At 42.5% G+C, this 19,552-nt stretch overlaps 2 protein-coding genes across 12 annotated transcripts in view; one reads left to right on the plus strand and one right to left on the minus strand.

Moving 5' to 3' along the window:
* The window catches only part of MYCBP2 (MYC binding protein 2), a 277,195-nt gene extending 267,710 nt beyond the window's left edge, over window positions 1-9,485 (minus strand). For all 11 annotated transcript variants that reach the window (XM_068527032.1, XM_068527035.1, XM_068527036.1 and 8 more), the window contains exon 1: window positions 8,910-9,485. In XM_068527032.1, the coding sequence (XP_068383133.1) occupies window positions 8,910-9,211 (302 nt within the window). In that variant the 5' untranslated portion in view covers window positions 9,212-9,485. The remainder of the gene's footprint in view (window positions 1-8,909) is intronic.
* Window positions 9,486-9,732: 247 nt separating this feature from the next.
* Window positions 9,733-19,552, plus strand: part of SCEL (sciellin) — a 329,317-nt gene continuing 319,497 nt past the window's right edge. Inside the window, exon 1 of the mRNA XM_068526475.1 lies at window positions 9,733-9,747. The gene's annotated coding sequence lies outside the window, so the exon portion shown is untranslated. The remainder of the gene's footprint in view (window positions 9,748-19,552) is intronic.

Here is a 19,552-nt window from a genome sequence, read left to right on the forward strand (position 1 = left end):
ATTTTTCCATAACCCTTCTAGGCCAAATGGAATACCTAACAGTAGAGCTTATTATGTAATGAGATCCAAATAATTAAGAATTTACATTCTAGCAACTTAGTAGCCATTTGAAAAAATAATACACATAAACTTAAAGAAAAATATTTCATCTTAAATAACCACAATTACTTAATAATAGGACACTGCACATTCTGAGTACTGCACAACTTCTCAAACTTGTGCAGATTAAACATGTCACCCTCCTCTTCTGTTCCACACTGATTTTTGTGCAGTGCTTTGTTGTATCACAGCAACAACCAAAAATTCAACTTTAAAAAGATATGACATCATCAAAAGGAGTGCAACAGGATCTAATGTAAGAACCGTGAACGACATCAAGTTAGTAGTTTGTGACAGACGTTTCTGTGTTTCCTTTAAAATTCTGAAATATCCCATGGTATTCTTGTGTGTCTGCTGGGGTGTTTGGGGGTGCCTCAGTGCAGTTTGGGAATCAATCTGTGTGCGCGTGTGTGCGTGCACGTGCACTGCAGTCCCTCTCCTCCCTCAGCAGACCCAGCACCTCCCAGTAGGCTTTGTTGTGACTTAACTGTAGTTAGTTACTGGTTTGGTGATAGACAGCAGGGGAGAGGAGAATAGATGGGGGTAGCAGGGGCAGCATAATCTTCAAGTAACTACCTTCTAGCCAGGAGAAGAAGGTCACTTCTGTAGGCTCAGAGGGTTCAGAGGAATTTGGGGTTTCAAGGTTTTCCAGTGCATCAACTCAGATGTCCCATCTTAAAAGCCAGGGTCTCATTCCTTCCTAACCAGAGCACAGACACGCTGGCTTAGCAGACTTGCTGAGAAATCAACCTGCCCTGGAGCTCTGCTACCCTTGAAATTAAATCTTGGGCCTAATCCTTAGCTTTTTCTTTCCTCCTACTGCAGAAGATGAGTTTCTTTACATGATGCCAAAGAAAGAAATTACCTAACTTTCTCATTTTGCCCCCAATTACCTTCAGCCTTTCATTGTTTTTCTCCAATCTATGTCACTCACCAAACAGCCATCTGACTACACCGTCCGTATAATTAATAACTTCCCTAAATGTCTCAAAAGCCTAAGACACTGTACCCACAAATACTTGCTCTTCTACAGGAATGCCATTCCAATTCGCCACCAGTGAAAGTTTTACCAGGTGCACAGCTACAGTGCATGCAAAGGGTTATCAGTATCAGTGCTCCACCTACAACCAGCAGCGGGGTTCTTCCTGCTAGCCAGCCAGCAGATAATCTAGCTCCAAAATTCCATTCTGAAGACTACTTCCTCAGACCACTGCTGGTACCACAACTGTCTTGGAAGAAAAAAGACTCTGAAATGAAGAGGTGCACAACCAAAGTACTGGGGAATGCCCCCCCAAATCAACACCTGTGGGAGAGTGAAGGAAGTGAGACTAAACAGAGGAAGGAGTTGAATTGAAATGCAGTCACGGGAAGGCCTCAGCCAATCCATGGGGAGCTCTGGAGTTGCGATGGATCTTCAAAGTTGTCCTACCTTAGGGCAAAAGGGCCAGGCATTCACACCCCCATACAGAATAGGCATTGGATGCAGGCTGACCCTGAAGAAAACGCAAGCCTTTGAGGGAAGCAGGTCTGTTGGCTCACAGCAATGCCTGGAGAGACTCAGTTGCAATCAGTTTTAGCTGCCAATATTCTCAATGGCTAGGGGAACTTGTAACTGAACAGAGGGACATGGGTGATGAACTAGAGCAACCACCACACCACTGCTGGACTATTATACCAAATGGGCTAATGAGGGGAGAAAATGAATCATTTACCCTGCTTTCTTAGGAGGAACTAAGTTTACCACCAGTTGATTAAGGGAAAACTCTTCTTTGCAGAAGAGCATCAGCTACTAAATTCTATTTTAACAGAAATATAAAAATCATCATTTTGAAGCCCCTAATGAAATTATTGACTCAGTCAAGGATTATCAAAAGATGCTAAAACCATTAGGTGGAAGATATTCAGTGTGCCAAAGTTATTACCCACGATTACCTGCCTAATGCAAATGGAAGAAGCATACATTTACAGAAAAGAGACCTAGTGGGTACTGTCTTATCCAAGTAATTCAAGTAACTAGACTGAGCATTATTAAACAATGAGACAACCTGAAAACCTCTGGATGGGATGCAATGTGCAGAACTCAGCATTATATACAAAATGTTCTTGCCAAAAAATGTTTAACCGAAACCTATTGAAGCTTTAAAGCCTAACTTCCATTTATAGAAAATATGGGGATAGATTACATAAAGGGGAACAGTATCTGGGGTCCTGTCCTTAAGGAGCTAGATTTATAAGACATTCTAGAAAAGGTAAAATATTAGTGACAGAAAACTGGTCTGTGGTGGCCAGTGGCTAGGGGTAGGAAAAGGGAGTTAACTAAAGAAACGTTTTAGAATGATGGAAATATTCTATACTTGACTGTGATGGTTCTGAGACTCTTCAAATGGACACTTAAAAAGGGTGAATTTTATTATATGTAAATTAAACCTTGATTAACCTGTCCTCTCCCCCCAAAACCTGAATATTTAATCTATTCTTGAATGAAAAAGTGAGACTATTCTATTCCGTTGATTTTTTAAAATAAATACCTTAAAATGCAAAACCATTTTTAAATTAACATTTTTATTTTCTTTTTAAGCCCAAAGGCAAGATCTTCTTTTATCTTGATCTAGGAAACGAATTCATTTCATATTTCTACTTGCTAATATGCCAACAGAGCAATTTTTGCCTTAACATGTGTTTATATAGGACTCCATAGATGTAACAGCTATATGAAGCAAATTACTACCTATCCACAAATATACTGATTCGATCCCATATCACTTACTAAAACACTCCTACAATAATGTCTCTTCATAGCTCAAAACCATCAGTGTCTACTGAATAAAATCTAACTCCTACCTGGCAGTTCAAGCTGCCATACCCTCTGACCAAAGCCTCCACTTCCAGAATGAATTCCCGTTGCTCTCCCTCATAACACCTACATTCTAGCTCTAACAGAATTCTTACCATTACCTACACACAAACTGTGCTTTCTCACCTCTTGCTCATGCTTTTGTACCAGCTCAGAATGCCATCCCTTTGTCATAATAGGCTATGCTTTCTTAGTCATTTCATTTAACACTTTTGTAAGTACCTGCCTTTGTACCTTTCACACCCATCCAGACAATAAACTCAAGGTAGAAACTGTCTTACAAATCTTTATAAGGCCAATGGTTAGCACCAAGTATTAATCCCGGAATCTTTGATGGATTAACCTCTTCTAACCGAAATCCCATGCATCTGAAGGATGGGCTCAAACAGCATTTCTAACAAGAAAGAGATAAAGAAGCTGAGGGAAGTAAGTGGGTTTAGCTTGGAGAAGAAAAGCAACTTCCCATTTTAACCACAGTCTCCTCTATTGTTTCCACTAACACTGTTCTTCTACCACTTCAACCCAGATACCCTGACTGTCTTTATCTCCCAGTCTATCAGTTCCCTCCTGGCATCACTTTCCTTTTTACCATATGTTCAATCTTTGTCACCAAAAACCTTCACTTTCTTTTTTCCTTAGACCTCCAGGCACACTTCAACCTTGAATCAACTAGCAGTTTTTTTCATTTCTCTTTTGAGTGGAAAAGCTTACAACATCATGCTGATTGGAATTTTAAATATGTGATTTTAATAATAATAACAGTAGTAGTAGTAGTAGTAGCAGTAATACCCGGACCACCAACAACAGCAGCTAACATTTAATGAGCACTTAACAATGTTCAGGCAGGATGTCTTTCAATAACCCTATAAGGATACAAGTAAAGAAACAGACATGGAAATGCTAATTAACTTGCCCATTTTAAGACAGAAAAAAGCAGAACTGAAATACTAAGACGGTCTGACTCCAGAGCAGATTTAGCCACTGTGCTATGGTTCTTCCCAAATGCAATCAATGCTGTACTACCATTCCACTAAGAACTGATCAAACATTCCTTTATTCATTTCCTAACAATCCCTTTCCTCAAGCAAATGTTCCAACTTTGATTGATTCATTGCTACAAAAATATATTTATTCAGTCACTGAATAAATGAAATAGTTATTCCCACATTCAACAGTCATTGAGACCAAAACATAAAAGAGTAAGACATGATCTCTGCCTTCTCTTTAAGTCCCCAAACTCCATCTGCCCCTTCACTCTCAGCAGAAATCATTAATTAATATTTATTAGCACTTAATGTGCCAAGCACTTTACGTATACAGATTCATTCAGTCTACAATACGATCCTCATTATTATTATTCCCATTCTACATAGAAGAAAACTGAGGCATAAAGAAAAGCAAAAACAAACAAGTGGGACTATATCAAACTAAAAAGCTTCTGCACAGCAAAGGAAAGCAACAAGAATGAAAAGGCAACCTACCAAATGGGAGAAAATACTCGCAAACCATATACTACTGGTAAGGAGTCAGTATCTAAAATTAAGAACTCACACACCTCAATATCAAAAAACAACAACAAAAAACAAACAAAAGAACACAAACAACCCAATTCAGAAAATGGAAAGAGGCTCTGAATAAACATTTTTCAAAAACAAGATATATGAATGGCCAACAGGTACATGAAAAGATGCTCAACATCACTAATCACTAAGAAAATGCAAATCAAAACTACAATGAAATATCACTTCACACTGTTAGAATGACTATTATCAAAAAGACAAGAAATAAAAAGTACTGGCAAGGATATGGAGCAAAGGGAGCCCTTATGCACTGTTGGTGGGAATGTAAATTGATGCAGCCACTACGGAAAACAATACGGAGGATCTTCAAAAAATTAAAAATATAACTACCATATGATCCAGCAATTTCACTTCTGAGAATATACTCAAAGGAAACAAAAACACTAACTTGAAAAGATATCTGCACCCCTATGCTCACTGCAGCATTATTTACAATAGCCAAGAAGCCACCTAAATGTCCACTGATGGATGAATAAAGAAGGTGTGATATATATAATAAATGGGATATTATTCAGCCATAAAAAAAAGGGAAATCTTGCCATTTGCAACAGCAGGAATGGATCTTGAGGGCATTATGGTAAGTGAAATAAGTCAGACAGAGAAAGACAAATATATCATATGATCTCACTTATAAGTGAAATCTAAAAAAAAAAACAAAAACAACAAACACAAAAACAAAACTGAACTCATAGATACAGAGGAGAGATTCATGGTTGCCAGAGGCAGGGGGTGGGAGATGGGCAAAATGGGCAAAGGGAGTTGAAAGGTACAAAGAAAAACTTCCAGTTATAAAATAAATAAGTCATGGGGATGTAATGTACAGCATGGTGACTATAGTTAATAATACTAGACTGTATATTTGAAAGTTGCTAGGAGAGTAGATCTTAAAAGTTCTCACCTCAAGAAAAAAAAATTTTCAACAATGTGTGATGATTTGACTTTATGTGGTAGTCATTTCTCAAAATATGGAATGGTTATGTTGTACACCTACAACTGATAGAATGTTATATGCTAATTATATCTCAAAAATATTTTTTAAGCAAAAAAATGAGGTATAGGAGTTATGTAATGCACCCAAGGTCACACAGCTAGAAAGTGGCAAAGCCAGGATCTAAAACCAGTCCAGCTTCAGAATCCAAGCATTCACTAAAATGCCATCAAAGATCAAAGTCACTGACACCATTAGGCTGCCATCCCTTAACTTCTCTACCTACACCTAAAACATAATCCACAGTAATTAATTTATTCAACACTGATAACTCACTCGCCTTGTTTTTGTTCCTTGAACACAACCTTGTTTCTGCGTCAGAGACTATATTTTCCTAGAACGCCATTCCTCTAGTTCTGCCGTCCAATCATTATGACTCAACTTAAATGTCAACTCGCAAAGAGACCAATCCTGACCACCCTACCTAAAATACACCCCCGGCCCCCGCCAACTACAAATCATCTATCACGTGCAACTGGGTTCATTTCCTTCATGGTTACTTATCACTGCCTGAAATGATCAGTTGCTTATTTCTCCCCACCGGAGTGGAAGTTCCAGAGAGAGTAGAGACCTAGTCTATCCTGCTCACTGTTACAGCTTCAGCACCTAAAACTGCCTGGCACACAGTAGGCACTGGATATTTACAGAACAGATGCCAAAAATTGTGCTAGTCACTGGGGTTACCAAAACGAATAGGATACAGTTCTTAATAAACTCCTAGTCTTTAGATTTATAAATACTTACCTCCTCCCCTTCTATATTAAAGGATGACTAGCTCCTAACGTTTTTTAGTGGCTAACTTCTCCACCTGTCATGTTAAATCTGTCCCCGAGATCTCCCTTAGACTTTTCACCGTCATTTATCCCCTCTCTAACTTCTTTAATTTCTCCCTCTCCACTTACTGAATGTTTCCCACCCACCCTCGCATACTCAAATATCCTTCCCTCAACCATCTCCCCATTACCCCAAGTATCCCACTGACTCCTCAGCCACATCTCTCTTCCACAGAATCTTCACCACTTCCTCAAAAGTCATCAGCGACCTGGAAAGTGTTCTCACTTTCTTCAACATTTATCCCTGTCGAGGACTTTCAATCCACTTTCTTAGGACTGGAGGTGCTACTGTCCCACAGTTCTCTTCTTAATTTTTTTAATCTTTTTTCAGCTTCCTTCACTGTCTCCTTTCTCTCACAGCTTTAAACTTGATTCTCACTAGAACTTCACCCTCTATTCTTGCTCCATTCTCTGTCTCTGAAACATTTCATCTTCTCCTCTAACTCAACTAGTGCCCCATACAAATAATTACATCATTCATTCAGAACCTAAATCCCAGCTCCAATTTCCCCATTCATAGTTAATAAGAAATGTGACTGAATTCTTAAGCAAACCCTCAATAAAGAATAGTTGCAGGCCAAGACTTAGAAAAAGTAATGTGAACTATAATAAACAATCATGTTCTGAACAAGCACTAGAAGGCAACATCACACAACTTACAACTTAAGGCTCGTTTCCATCAGTACTTCTCGAAATACAGTACTTGAACTAATTCTTCACTAATTTTAATTGACAGCTTGTACAAAAATTGACCAAAGACTAAAAATCATTCATAGACTTTATGTGTGGTTAATCTATATTAATTTTGTCTAAAACTGTTTATACAGTTCTAAATACACAGAAACTGTATTATTACACAAGTATAGGAGTACAAAGTTAAAACAGGGAACATACCGGTCACAAATTATTGCATAAGTCTGGAAACAACATACAAAATAAATTCAAATTCTTTGAGAGGGGTTTGTAAAGATGTACCTACGGTGCCATAATATACAGACTCACAGCTCCAATTTATACCTAATCATTAGAGCAAACTGTCTATTGAGATTCTGTGCTATTTTCAAAAGCATCAGCAAGAAACAGATGTGCCATTGTGGCCTTCAGTTTACATAGCAAAGGGTAGTTAGTTACACACATTTATATCAGTATGATAAAACTACTCAAGTCCCAATCCTGTAAACAATTATACACATGAGAAGAGTGGTTTACCCAGAAAACGTGTGAGGAAAGCTCCATCTTACAACTCTCTGCAGTGGATATGAGCCACAGTACATACTGGTCAACCACAGATACCTGACTCACAGCCTAGCCCCTCTCATAATGAGAGAAAATGGCATCTGGTTATTACCGAACAAACTACATATTCAATAAATACAGTAAACTCTGTAACTTATTTGACAAAATCCTACTATGCTTTCCCTATGTATTGCAAGAAGGTGTGAGAAAAAAAAAGATGAAGCCAACTCCCAATTACCACTGCCAAAGCCAAGCTGGTGAAACAAGTCAGTCACCATCCTTCAAGGTATGTGGCATGTAAGAGCATGGAAAGGAAAACAACAGGAGAGCCCTAAGCAAAAAGACACCCACATTTTAAGAAAAAGAAAATGAAAGTGGTTTAACATCTCCTCCATCACGGGAGCTGAAGGTGCACCAAGCCTAGGAAGAGATCTAGGAGCTACTCAAATTTTCCAGTTGGTGTCAGTTGATCACTACAGCAGCTGTCATATTTTGAAGTTCTTCAGGTTTCCGCTTTTCCCCATAAACCACCGCCCCCACCCCGCACTCTAAAGCCAAAAAGTGACAGAGGAAATAGAAGATGAAGGGAAATGGCCGATGGGACAACAGAACACAAGCACTGCTGCAGCCACATCTCTAGAGAACCAAAAGGTCCACTTATCAAAGTACAGCTCTAAAAATCTGTATCAGACACCTTTCACAGCCACCTAAACCTCCAACTGCATCCCTTTCGCATAAATCTCTTAAATTGAAACCCCATGCCTTATCCTACAGGCTGATTATCTAAAACTCGTCCTATATATATGACATTATCCTTAACCGATACCATCACCCCCCCCCCTCAGTGAAAGGCAGATTTTTTTTTAAGGGAGGCGGAAAGGTGAGGATGGAATGTCATGAAGGGGTGGGGGGAGGGGTATGAGAAATACGTGCAAATACCATTGCGGCAGAGACACTGGGAACGACACTTCCCTCGTCGCTCTTGCAAATTCTCTTGGTGCATTACCCTCTGCTCATCCCTCCTCCTTCTTCAACAATACACATACACGTGTCATAACCGACCCGCACCACCACCTTTTCTAGCATCACAAGCTCCCCTCCCACCCTCTCTTGCCCCCTACAAAGACAGTTACACACACTTAGAACAGAAACTGCCGCCACCGCACCCTCCTATCTCAATAAGTGATTCTACCATCTAGCATCAAGCGCTTGCTGAAAGACAGCTCAGTAAATACCTATGTAGACAGACAGACACACACACACACACACACAGGCGCACGTGCAGCATGTGGCGCAACGAAGGGCACCCGGAGACGCACCTGGAGGCCGGGTGTCCAGCGCTGCTACCCCCCTGGTCCCTGTCACTGAGCGCAGCTGTGTAAATCCTCCGGTAGCGGTCGGCCAGGGCCCGGCCTGACAGCAGCAGCTGGTAGTGACCCCGGGAGTCCGCGGCCGGCAGCCCGAGCCCCAGCCCCGCGGCCGCCAAGGAGCCCTCGGAAACCGGCATGAACAGCGCCCCCGGCGCCGGGGAAGAAGAGATGGTGGCGGCAGGGAAGAATCCGTCCCCGCCGGCCCCCGAGGAGGCGGCGGCGGGAGAGGCAGTCGCTGCGCACATCATCATCCTCGCAGCCGCCGCCGCCTCGTCCCCGCGGGACGGGCAGGCAGACACGCGCGCGCACACACAGCCCTTTTCCAACGACGACGGCTCCGGTGGCGGCCTCTCGCTCCCGCAGCAGGGAGACTACAAAGACAGAGACCTCCTCCTCCTCCTTCTTCTCCTCCTCCCCCCCGCGCCGCCCTCGCCACTACTGGGGCCGCTCATCTAACCTCGCCACCCCGGGAGTATGAGGAGGAGGCGGTGCCGCCGCTGCTGCCGCCGCCGCCGCCGCCACCGCTGCCACCGCCGGAGCCACCCGCAGTGGGAGGCTGCCGACCGCACTGGGCATGCGCCCCTCCTCGCACATGCTCAGTCACTGCGGCCCCGCTCCCTCCCCACCCCCTCTCCGCCACCACTCCCTCTGCCTCAGGCCTTTGGGTGTGAGGTCTGAGAGTCGGGCGGGATCTGAAAGAAGGCTGCTTCTCCGGGTTTTACTAGCAGCTTGAGGAAGAGTAAGGAAAGTGCTGGGGAGGCTGTCAGCTACAACCAGTCGGCTTCAGGTACTGGGTTCCCTCCAGGTGGGAGAACTGGGACCTGAAAGATAGAGGCCCCGTGCCCACCGCCAGAGGTTGACCGTACGCACTCCGGCTACCGTTCCCCAGAGTGTGTGCTGCCAGCGGGAAGATGTCCTGTGAATGGCGCTGGTTGACCTCAGAATTCGAGGCAGAGGAGGCCCGGCGAATTAGAAGACCCTTTGGCGATCTTAGTTTGGAATTTTTGTCGTTAGGATTTAAGTCTGTTTAAAATAGTTTTTACTTAAGAAAGACAGGGAGTAATTTATCGCATTCTTTTTTTTTTTTTTTTCTGTGAAAGTAGAATTCCCAGATATGAGAGTATTCACAAGTCAGAGGCATTCCAAAATTCTTGTTTGTAAAGTTTATATCAGCGCTAAATCTTAATGCAACAGTACTTTTCTTAAATATTCTTTTTTTTTTGACTCCACGCTCACCCTAAGAGGGCACTCTTATCTCTTGACAGTGGTCACTTCATGGCTTATCTTTTTGCTCCCAGACTTACATTACTAAAGATAACTCTTGAATATGACCTGAAACTAGTTGTGACTGACTGTGTAACATCTGAAAATGCCATATCTATCAAAGATCTTATCATTGTTATCCATAAAAATGTAATATTTGCTGAGTCCCGTGTTCCAAGCTATTCTACCAACTCCTTCTAAGTAGATACCGTAGAAATGTATGCGCCAGTGCACCCTGATTCCTATTAAGTTTTATCCTTTTTATTCGCAATTTGAAGAGTTTGCCTAATAGTCCTGGCAGAATCATTTTTAAGTCCTATCATCCCAGTGCTATATCCTTTATATACCTACTGGCTCTTAAGCCTCTTCGAATGTCCTGCTTTAGGGGGAAAAAAAAAAAAATATCAAGCCCTGTTTACTGTTTAGAGAAGTGCAAACAAGGAGTGGGGAAGTAAATTAAACTAATTCTAGTTTTTGCGGGGAGAGAGTGCTGAAGGAGTGCATTTATCTGGGGCTTTGAATAATAAATGGATGTCATTTTTATTTTAAAAAGTTGTCTTTTTTAAAGACAATGAAACTTGTTTCCCCAACTATCTTGTAAGCTCCTTCGGAGCTTCTTGTTTATCTTGGTGTCTTCCTCAGCCCCTGTCTAGAACCTCCTGTATGGTAGATAGCCAGTAAGTATTTGTTGGGCGAAATTCCTATCCTGATGCTTCAGCACAGTTACACACCTATGTCGAAGAGAAACCGCCCCGCCCCTGCTCCCCCTCCCCCCTCCTCCCTCCCCCAGCTCCGGGACGAGAGCCAAGACACAGGTATGGAGGCCGCTAAAGGCTGGTGGAGTTAAAGGCCCGAACTCTTAGCAGCTCTAAGGGCTGTAGCTGTTGCAGGAGCCAGAGAGGCCCCCAAAAGGTGGAGGGGTTTGGATCCCGACTCTGCTACTTGTATGTCTTTGGGCAAGTTTCATCCTCTGAAAAATGGTCAAAATAATACTTCAGGGGACTGTGGGAGGGCTTCAGTCGTCTAGGACAGCCACCTTGTCACACGGCTTTTCACAGATGGTTACACACAAAGCAAAACATACTAGACTTTTCCATGAGGACTGGAATGATGCTTGTGTCTGTTTCCCCATCACGTTCCCAACTCCTAGCACAGACTCTTGCCCTAAGCAGGAGGGAAATAGATACTGGTTGAATGAATGAATATGTCAATGAATAAATGTTGCCGGCACAGAGAAACATTTCCAGCTCAGGTTTAGGTGGTGGCATGTGCAGTCATTGCCCGTTTAGAGTTTCTAGGGGACACTGACCTGGAGCACTTGTCTCCCCAAGTCCTCCCTTACCCAGTCCTGAATTCCCCTTTGGTCCTTTCGATACCCTTCAGTCCCAGACAGGCCCCTTCCCGAGCCTTCTGGGTACACACAAAACCCGGTAGCTGGATAAATTTCTAAGGAACCCGTTGTCATTGAGGGGCGCAACTAGGCGTGCGCAGAGTCGCACACATGCTCACTTAGGTATCCGAGGGTGGCGTTTCTGTTGCGGTTGGCAGCGTTTCCTTCCACGGCAGCGGTAGCGGCCGCTTTACTCTAAATTGTAGCCAATGCAGCGTTTTTTCTCCTCCTCCTCCTCTTCCTGCCTCCGCACTGTGCGCTCCCGGGTCACTGCGACTGCTACTCCTCTGCTTTGGCAGCTGGGCACCTTGGAAGGCTCCCTGGGGTGGCAGGGAATGGGGCGCAAGCCGGGAAGGAGAGGGCGCTTGGACTCACCCTTGATTCCACTGTCCAGGGGACTTGAAGGGGAGGGTGGTCCCCAAGGCAGGTCGCGAGGGTCACCTGAACCACCGCTGCAAACGGGAGAAGTGGATTTCTCGAAATGTGCAAAAGCAAGCGTCCCCTGCCGCCAATACTGCGCGCACTACTGCGGAATGCCTTGTGTTGGGCAGGGGGTCAGGGGGCTCTTATTATTCAGAGAAATGTGCAGAATGAAGAAATATGTAGAGGCCTTTGCTTTTGTTTTTCCGGCCACATTGAGCGCGGCTCCAGTACTTTCCGCGCTGCCATCTTAGCTTTATCTTCTGGCCGGGCTGGGTGTGTGTGTGCGTTCGTGTTGGGAGGGAGGGCAATTGGCGTGTAGGAGAGTGGCGGGAGCATTGGGCGGGTTGGGTGTCAGAATTGGCTAGACAGAAGTTGAGGACACAGTCACCCTGAAATAATAACATTGAACTACGGCAAATCCTGACTTTGCCCATTTTATTCGTGAAACACATGTATAGTGTTTTTTAGTCTTTGTGGTTGATACCATGCTCATTTCTCAAAAGCATCTCTCTTCTCTATGACCATATAAGACCATGGCTTCATCTTTTATCCCTATGATCACAGATTTTGCCGCTCTTCACTTGAAATTGCAAACCTGGGACTGCAATTTTCTGAACTCTTATCAGATTTACATTTTTTCCACTCTCTATCTTTAAGTAGATTTTTTTTTTTAAAGGAAGCCATCAGCACTGGTGTAGCAAGTAACAGGCAGAAACCATAAAGTGTATGTAAGAGGACAATGATTGATATTGTTAGTTTCATTTAAAAGGTTAATATTGTACTAATGCTACACAAGACTACAAACACAGGAAGCATGTACATTATCAGAAACATCAAGACTGCTGAAAATGTGATCAAAGTCAAGAGTCTGAGTTTGTTTCCCGGATTTGTACGATAATGCATGTCAAAAACAAAATTGGTGGCTGAGAGCATCTTAAAACAAGCTTGGTCGCTGAGAACAATTTGGAAGGAAAAAAATGCTCCAGCTTCACTCTTCAGTAGCTGCTTTCTAAGGACCACAGGATTCTGCTTTCTTGACAAATGTGATATATTGCACTTTAAAATGAAATATATTTCATATATTTAATACTGCACACTGAACAGAAAAAGTCAACATGGCAATTGAAATTCTTTTAAACAAAAATTACATATAGGATCCCCTAGATACCTTGACCTCTTCCTTTAAACAACTATTTTTAGAGCCTTGGAAGAGTCAGGAATTTGTAGGCATGAAGAGTTAATGATTTTTCCTTTTTTATTCATATTAGTTTTAGAAGATACAAATTTTATGTGCAAATTTTCCTACAAATAAAAAATTCAGATTCTAGGGGCCCTGAGTTAAATTTTTCTCCCTGAAAAATTATTCTAAAGTATCTGTTAATGAGAATATTCTTTGAAGTATGTAAATTCAATAACATATACTTGAATGCAAATCACAGTTGTAAAAATCTCATTTAGTGTTGCCCAGAAGAAGCTTTCACAACTGATACAGAAAGTTGTATAAAGTATAACTCTGAAAGAGAGAAATGTAAGAACCACAGAATTTTAATCTTGAAAACTTCAATATAGTTTATACGTTATTAGGTTGGTCTTTATTACTAAGGTTAAATAGTTTAATAATTAAATCATATTTCCTCAAACCCTAAAGGACTATTGAAGTTTTTATAGAATAGAAATTTTACAGTGTCTAAGTTTCCTTGAAATATATTATTTTTAATAGGGTTCTTGGCTAATCCAGCTATCAGGATGTATCTAAATGGCTCTAAACTGATTATACTAGGCATGCTCTTATTTTAAAGACATTTAGCCTCCCTCAGGCTAAGTTTTCTCATCAGTAAAATGAAGGTAATAATAGCACCTACTTCATTAGATTCTTTGAGAATTAAGTTAAATAATACGTATGAAGGACTTGCTAAGCACATTATCTGGCAGGCAATAACTATTATTATTATGTGTGGTGCTTTATTTGAGGTGTGTCCCAATCTTATGCTAGAGGAAGTAACAAAATAGTTATACAGTTTGAGTTTTATACACTTGGATTTAGAAGTTTGTTTTTTTACAGAGTTCTCACCACAAATACAGATTTACTATATCTTGATATGACAAGAAGAATAGAATCTTAAGACTATTCATTTCCCTAAAATACCGTTGGATGATTTGTTACTTCAACAAAACATATTGCTTACTTTCATAAATTCAGTGAGTTTTTGGAATTTTAACTGATGGCTATATATTTGACACGTAATAGTCAACACATTATAGTTTCTTCTCAAGTGGCTGGTGGCACTGGTACACTTCTAGGGTCAAATGTTATAAATCATCCGTGGCTCACATTCTCTGTTAATTTATCTGTAATTAACATCAAAATCTTAGTCCCACCTAGTTCAACTTCCTGTTTTGATCAGTATTTTTACTTGTATATTTTGAAAGTAAAAAGGAATTGATTTGCTAGTTCTTCATAAATAATTCTCTTAAAAATATTTTGCTCCTTCTTTATCATGTCAGGGTTTTTTTAAATATCTTTATTGGAGTATAATTGCTTTACAATGTTGCGTTAGTTCCTGCTGTACAACAAAGTGAATGAGCTATATGGATACATATATCCCCCTATCCCCTCCCTCTTGAGCCTGTCATGTCAGGTTTGTCCTCAAACTGGGCCAGAAGCTGTTTAAAAAGTTTTTAGAACAGGTATTTCATGAAAATTAGTTCACGCTTTTCCTAAATTAATTTGTGGTGAGTAACGCTATTTTCTTAGTTCAGATCGAATAATCTTACTGTATGATGTCAGATGTTGGGAACTAGATTATTTATGTGGTGGAGCAAAGACAACACTGCTTCCTGAGAAAAGCTGTGGCTTCCCTGCAGGTACTCCTAACGTCCATCTCCACGTGCAGGTGGGATGGTGTGCCAGTAATTTGCTTGTTTGCTCTTGAGTCCATTCCTCTCCATTTCCCTGCCCTGCTCTGTACAACAAGGGAAAGAGCCCCGCAAACTTCATTTTCCAGGCTCTGTTGCCAGCTAGCCTGTGCGATGAGATGGGTGATTGGAAAGTGGGAAGGAGGAGAAACTGTGCCTCTCCCATCCCCCACCCTCCCTGCTCTATTTTGGGCAACATCTCCTCTGTGATTCCAGCTTCTGCTGGACAGCTTCTCCTTCCATGATCCAGCTCCAGCCAGGTACCCGCTGTTGCAGAAACCGTTCTCACTGGGCAGCTCCAGATCCTGGAATCTTGTAACAGTGTCTCCTCCTTTGGGATCTCCAACCCTAGGGATTAAGAGTAGCTTCCTGCTGATATTAATCCTTGAGATATCTTTATCCCTTCTTTGGCTTTTCAGCTCCTTCAGTACCCTTGCAGTTAGTTCCCTGTATTCAGTCCCCTCTCTTAAAGACCTGGCATGCACTTGTTTGTTTTCCTGATTGGACTTGGAGTGAGGCAGATAGTCTCCCATCCACATAATAGACCTGAATTGGCTCCTCAGCCAAATGATGGCATGTCATCATCTTTCATTTGGTCTTTAAAGCTTGTAGATCTGACCTCAATTAGCAAAGCAGAAACCTACTTTGAAAACAGTATTGACTGACTCACTGCACCCATTCCAAGTCCCCTTCTTCCATGCCTGCCTGTGCTCTAGAGACAGGAAATAATGAAGTATTCTCTCTGTGAGACTCTCCTACATCTTAGGGTGGCTTTGGGACACAATTCAGGCCAGCAGGATGAAGGGAAATCTTCTGGTACTGCTCTCTTGTCTTTCTCTCTTTCCACCTCAAAGATGGTCAGAATGGCTGATGTTTGTAGTCATGAGATAAGAGGTATGAGATAAATGCCAAGGGCATCACTGACATCATCCTTGACATTGTGGAACCATTGAACAAAGTTTCAAACTTATTTTTATGGTGGGGGGAACCCTTCCTTGCTTTATTCAAGTCAAACATCATAAAGTTCACTGAATTGTATTTTATGTCATTCCTTTTGGGTTTATTAATGATTTCTACAGGTGTGCCTCTCAGGTATCCTCCAGGTCTAAGGCACTTATTCCACCCAGCTGCTGGAAGTATTGACTGCTAGCTGATCACAGCTAAGCCCCTTCTCGTAAGTTACTCTTGACCTTAGGGAGCTGTCCAAGATTCCAAGGTTCCAGCCCCTCCCCAGGGGGATCCCGCTTCCATTAATTGCTCAATGTGGTGTACAAAGACCTGGCCTTCTGACCATACTTTGGGATGACTCTGAAGAGCCATGCTAGCTCAGAACTCTGCATTAGCTAAGGCCTTCGTTCCAACTGCATTGCATCAGTTTCTCTTTCTCACCTGCTTTCCTCACTCATTCACAGGCAGTATTGTTGAAAGGACTTATCGATAAACTTTCTTCATGCAAGTCTCCATCTCTGAGTCTGTTTCCTAGGGAGCCTGACCTGTCAGTTGGTATGGATAGTGGTCCGAAGAAGCAGACTCTAAAATGGGATTTTGGAGCTAGATCATCCACTGGTAGGGTGGCAATGAGGACCCCATCTGTGGTGGACAGTTTCTAAGGTGACCCCATGATCTCTGTCTCCTAATATCCCTGGTATAAATGTAAGATTATGGTATAAATCTCTCCCCTTGTGTGTGGGTAGGACCTGCAAATTCCTTTCAACCAATAGAATATGGCACAGTGACAGGATATACATGATTACATATATGTGACTAAGCTACATAATATTACAACTCCCATCTTGCTGAGACCCTCTCTTTTTTGCTGACTTTGAAGACTCAAGCTACCATGTTGTGAGCCACTGTATGAAGAGGTCCACATGGCAGGGAGCTGATGGTAGACTCTGGCCAACAGCCAACAAGGACTGAGTCTTTCAGTCCAGCAGCCTACTTCTGCCAAAAACTGAATGTGGGAGTGGTTCCTTTCCCAGGTGAGTCTTAGATGAGACTGTAGCCCTAGCTGACACCTTGATTACAGCCTTGCAGAGGACAGAGCTAAGCCGTGATAATAATGTGTGTCATTTAAGCCACTAGGTTTGTGGTAATATGGCACTGTAGAAAGACAATGAAATGCTGAGTTAGGGGTCCAGTGGTCTGAGGCATGCCAGGTACCTCCTACAAAGTAAAGGATAGGTTATCACATCTTGCACTTGCTACACAAAGGAGGGACAACACCTGCTAGGCTTCTCTGAGTTCTGCAGGTATAATGTTTACTTGAGAATATTTAATGACACATTTCCTGAATGACACATATGGCTGCCAATTTTAAGTGGTGCCCAGAGCAGAAAAGGGCTCTACATCATCTCTTAAGTGTGGGGCAAGCACTTGGAACATACAGCATGACAGAGTGTACGATATTAATGTATTAGTGGTGGGGAAAGATGCTGTGGAATGAATGGAAAGTTTCAGTGGGAAAATCACAAAGAGAAATCCAAGGGTTCTGGAGCAAGGCCACGTATGTAATCTTTAGAATAAAATATCATAAACTATTGAAAAATAACTCCTGGCACCCTATTTGGGCCAGGATAATGACAGAGCACCTCGCCATGAGATGTCAGGTGGCTAGAACTGCCCAACAGGAGCTAGGTTTTGTCAGATCCACCAACTTATAAGGTCCAGTGGGCCCAGCAAAAACCTATGGTGAGATGGAGGTGATATACCCAGGACTAGGCATGAACAGGGCCAGAGAACAAGTAAGCTGCATGAGTGTGTGGCCAGATGTCATCAACCATTATTGCACTGGTACCTGCCCCTAAGCTCAGACATACGGCTGCATGGGACCGAGGGGTCCCTTATGATTGATGTAGAAGAGGAAAAAGGCTGAGCTTGGTTCAAGCATAAGATGACTTGGTAAGTAAGTGCAAGCTGACGTGAACTGCTGCTATACTATGATCTAATAGATAATGATGAGGCAAAATCCTCCCAGTGGTTCAAACTTCATGCATTGCAGAGAGTCATCCATTTTGCATATAAGGAGAAGTGGCCTGAAGTAAGAATATGTAAGACTAATGGGTAGTAACAGATGGCTTGGCGGTTTGGTAGGGGCCTGGAAGTAGAAAGATTGGAAGATTGGGGAGAAGAAGGTCTATGGAAGAGGCATGTGAATGAACCTATGGGAGTAAGCACAAAGTGTGACTATCTTTGAATCACATGGTGATGCCCATTAGAGAATATCCCACCATGGAAGAGACAGTAAACGACCGTGTAGATACGATGACTCCACCAGTTGATATCAGTTAGCCTCTTTTTTTTGTCTACCCAATAGGGGCACAAAGGGCACATGGACAGAATAGCCATGGTGCAGAGATGGAGGTTATGTGTGGTGGCAAGGATGGAGGTTACGCATGGAACTTACAGGGAAGGCTCTCCCTTAACAATGCTGATCTAGCTGCTGCAGAATGTGCAGTCTGCCAGCAAGATTAAGCACAGTATTTCAAGGAAACCAACCAGCCACTTGCTGGATAGTTGATTACATTCTACCCTGGAAGGGTCAGTGATTCAACTTGCCTGGGACTGATGCATATTTTGGTATGGATTTGCGTTCCCTGCCCACACTGGCCAGTGCCATTATCTGAAGGCTTACAGAGTTCTGTTTCACAGATATGGGATGCTGAAAAGCATTGTCTCACACCAAGGTGCCCACTTTATAGTAAATGGTATATGTCTGTGTTAGACTGAATAATGATGCCCCTCCAAAATTGTCCACCTTATAATCCTCAAAACCTGTGAATATGTTACAGTACAAAGGGGTGTTGCAGACATGATTAAATTAAGGATCTTCAGATGAGAAGAGCATTCTGGATTATCCAGGTGGGACTAATAGAATCACAAGAGTTCTTATAAGGGGGAAGCAAGAGAGTCAGAGTGAGAGAAGGGAATGTGTCAATGGAAGCAGAGTCAGAGAAGAGGTGATGGCAAAAGCAGAGAAGAGAGAAAAAGAAATTTGAAGATGCTATGCTGCTGGCTTTGATGGTGGAAGGAGGGCTGTGAGCCAAGAAATGCATATGACCTCTAGAAGCTGGAAAAGGAAAGGAAACAAATCCTTCCCCAGAGCCTCCAGAAGAAATATAGCCCAGCTGACACCTTGACTTTTAGGACTTCTGTCCACCAAAAGTGTAAGATAATAAATTTGGTTTGTTTTAACCCAGTACATTTGTTACAGCAGCAAAAGGAAACCAATACACTATCCATTGGATCCACTTATCCTATCATATAAAATGCCACCCAGAACCTGCTGTTAATATCAGTAGAATGATGGTGTGGTCTTTCGAAGGTGAAGTTGGGGCATAAGCTGCACATAATGTACTTTAACAGCTATTGCATGGTGCTGTGTCCCCAGTAGATACAATATATGAGTTCAGGAGCCCAGAGCAGAAGCAGTAGTGGCCGTACTCCCAATAACCCCTTAGAGAATACATGCTTTCTGTCCTTCTTGGGCTCTGTAGCTCTAGAGCTCCTGGTTCCCAAAGATGTAATACTTCCACGAGAGGGCCCAGTAAGAGCCCCGTTGGACTTGGGTTGCTCTTAGTCATTTCAGGCTCCTTGGTCC

This window comes from Eschrichtius robustus, chromosome 18, assembly GCF_028021215.1.
Source record: "Eschrichtius robustus isolate mEscRob2 chromosome 18, mEscRob2.pri, whole genome shotgun sequence".
Lineage (NCBI taxonomy): Eukaryota > Metazoa > Chordata > Mammalia > Artiodactyla > Eschrichtiidae > Eschrichtius > Eschrichtius robustus.